The sequence below is a fragment of the Lactuca sativa genome, chromosome 1 (assembly GCF_002870075.4).
Source record: "Lactuca sativa cultivar Salinas chromosome 1, Lsat_Salinas_v11, whole genome shotgun sequence".
Taxonomy (NCBI): Eukaryota; Viridiplantae; Streptophyta; class Magnoliopsida; order Asterales; family Asteraceae; genus Lactuca; species Lactuca sativa.
The window spans coordinates 110,274,431-110,277,356 of record NC_056623.2 but is presented as its reverse complement, the minus strand read 5'-3'; the positions used below and the strand labels follow the sequence as shown (position 1 = coordinate 110,277,356).

At 39.7% G+C, this 2,926-nt stretch overlaps 1 protein-coding gene across 1 annotated transcript; it reads right to left on the bottom strand.

The window, feature by feature from the left end:
- Positions 1–207: 207 nt before the first annotated feature.
- LOC111921417 (uncharacterized) lies at positions 208–2,692 on the bottom strand. The gene is made up of 3 exons (XM_023916998.3): positions 1,153–2,692; positions 786–1,047; positions 208–697 (listed from the first exon to the last, which is right to left on the bottom strand). The coding sequence occupies exons 1-3, from the start codon at positions 2,343–2,345 to the stop codon at positions 488–490; spliced, it is 1,665 nt and encodes a 554-aa protein (XP_023772766.1). The 5' UTR covers positions 2,346–2,692; the 3' UTR covers positions 208–487.
- Between the last annotated feature and the right edge of the window lie 234 nt (positions 2,693–2,926).

Below are 2,926 nucleotides of genomic sequence, written 5' to 3'. Positions count from 1 at the left end.
AGAAATGGTCAAGGGTTCAAGTCTCAACAGTTGCTGTTGTGTAAGAGTTTTAAACCCGAATGGAGACAAGACAGTGTGGGCCAACTCTCAGGCGACCAACAAAAACCGTTTTTAGCAAAACTCCCATCAAGTCACTTAAAATGACTATTATACCCCTAACACTAAACATAAGTTTTGAATAAGAAAAATTCTAGTTACAAAAAACTATAACCAACCAACCATGAGAATATTAGATTTGGCCTTCTTATAACATCATTAGTAGTTTGTTATTTGTTAATACACATACAAATGCCATAATGAGTTTTTATCTTCCCATTGGCACCACCACCCTCCATCCTCCACTAAATCTAAACCCTAAACTTTACAAGTAAACACCACAAAACACACACACAAACACACACACACACACATACAACCATCTCCCTCTTCTCTCATTCAAAAAAAACACATAGACATTAAAAACAAAAATTAGGCCCAAAATTTAAACTCACAATTGAGCCGACAAATGATGAAAATTTTGCACCACCGGAATAGGAAGGTCATCATTGTTTGTCCGGTGGTGCATCTGTTTTTGTACCGCCTTTATCGCCGCCACTCTGGCGGCATTAGCCGCCCTATTGGCGGCCGCCACCGCCCTGTTCACTCTTTCATCAACTTTTGCCACATCATATGCTTTCTCACCCGCTCTTCTTGCTTCCTGTTATTTATAAAGATCCTTTTTCAATTCTTATATGAAGAACAAGTTAATAGAAAAAGTTAAGGGTATAAAGGTAATTAGTAATTACCTGAATTGCATTAAGAACTTTGGAATGATAAACAGCAACAGGTGAAACAGGATAAGTGGCACTTTGTGAGCTTGGAACATCAAGAACACCATTTTGCCAATGTCCAGATTGAGTCTCTCCATTTCTGAAAGTGTACATTCCAAGTCCCTGTCTTCTTCCTTCATGCCATGAACCTTCATATCTATGACCATTTGCAAAACTATAAACCCCAAAACCATGCATCTTGTCTGCAAAATATTCTCCAGCATATGTATCTCCATTCCTATAAATAAAAAAATTGGTTCTTTCATTCATTGTATTTGTATATTATTAAAGATTAAACAAACAATCTTGATGTATGTAGATGAAAGAAAGTAAGGATTTTTACCTGAAATGGTAGTGGCCAAGACCATGTTTAACACCCCATTTGAATTCACCTACGTATCTGCTACCATCTTCGCAAGTGTGAACTCCACATCCATGGCTTTGACCGTTTGACCATTCTCCGGCGTAGACATCACCGGTGTAGAATCTATAAACGCCAAACCCATGTCGGAGACCTTGTCTGTATTGTCCTCTGTAACGACTTCCCCTGGCCCATGTTTCCATACCATATCCGTCGTATTTTCCATCGACCCAATCGCCTTCGTATCTTCCACTCATGTAGTAATAGTAAACCCCACAACCGGAGCATTTACCTTTGTGAAATTCACCTTCGTAGACGTCGCCATTGTTGTATGCTTGCACCCAACACCCTGAGCTCCCTCTTTTATCGCCTTTTTGTCGAGACCCGATTGGCCAGAAGATTGGGAGGTGTGGTCTTGAAGAATGGGATGATGGGTAGAGTTTAATCGGGAAAGATCTAGAAAGAAATAATCGAATCGAAGGGAGGCGAGGGAGAGCAAGATTTAGGGAAAACAAGAGTGCGGTTGAGAACGCAAAAGCTGATAGGAAATCGAGGAGGAAGGAGTGACTGGGATGCGAAACCAAGAAGTAGAAAAAGGGGAGAGAGAGTAGAAGGATTAACCTGAGGTGAGTTCGAAGGCGGCGAAGATGGCGGAGACGGTGAAGGAGGTGGAATGCGGCGGCTTTGGTATTGCAAAACCGCTTAGAATAATGGGTTTTTGATGAAAAGGGGTAGTTTTTTAGGGGATTCGATAAAATAGGTGATCTCGTGAAGGGGTTTGAAGATGAACTGGCTGTCGTTTGCGAAAAAAGAGGCCTCTTGTGAGGTGTTGATTTAGGTGTTGGTGCAGCAAATGGATCGAACTCACCGTCATCAATTATAATCTGATGCTGATGACTGGGGTTAGGGTTAGGGTTAGGGTTTGTCGTTGCTGTTGTAACATCACTGTTATTGTTACTATGATCAGGTGATGGTAACAACAATAACGAAGAGGACGAAAATGGCGATGGCGATGATGAAGAAGAAGACGGCGAATGAGGTGTCGATTTGAAAACAGGGAATTTGTGAGGGGAATTAATGGCAACTGAAGAAGAAATTATGGGGTTAGGGTTGAAATCGGAAGAGACACCACTGCTATCTTTTCCGATCTGAACTTCAGATTTCTTCTGATGCATTACATACGTAAATTCACGCACACCCAATCCTCAAAATCACATAAAAACTCTTTCTCTTCTCTGAATTTATCCAGAAATCCTGCGAATTCTTCAAGAACCAAAGACTGACTTTCTCTCAATCTGAATTACGAACAAAAAAGACCTTTTCTCGCCAAACAAGATTGAAATTGAAATGGTATACACAAGTTTCTGTGTAGAAAATTTGAGGGGTTTTATACGCAGAGAATTAAGGTGAAAAACGGGAAGTAGAGCGAAGTGTGCGTTGAGTTTATGGTGATTTCGTGTTTAGTTTGCCAAGAGATGGATTTTGAAACCAGAGGCGACCGGCTTAGCAACCAATCATCATTTAACTTTGGGTTTCTTTCTCCTATTTATTACAGAAATGCCACTGTCTTATCCATTTTCTTTTTTAGTTACATTATTCTCTTGGGATAGGAAACACACATTATTTTCCTTTTTCAAATGCGTGAAGAGTTTCAATTTCGATCCTTTTTAATTAGATGTGATAATGCGGAAAATGTAAATGAATTTATGTATAATACAATAAGACATAATTTACAGTATAATTATATTTAGGAGTA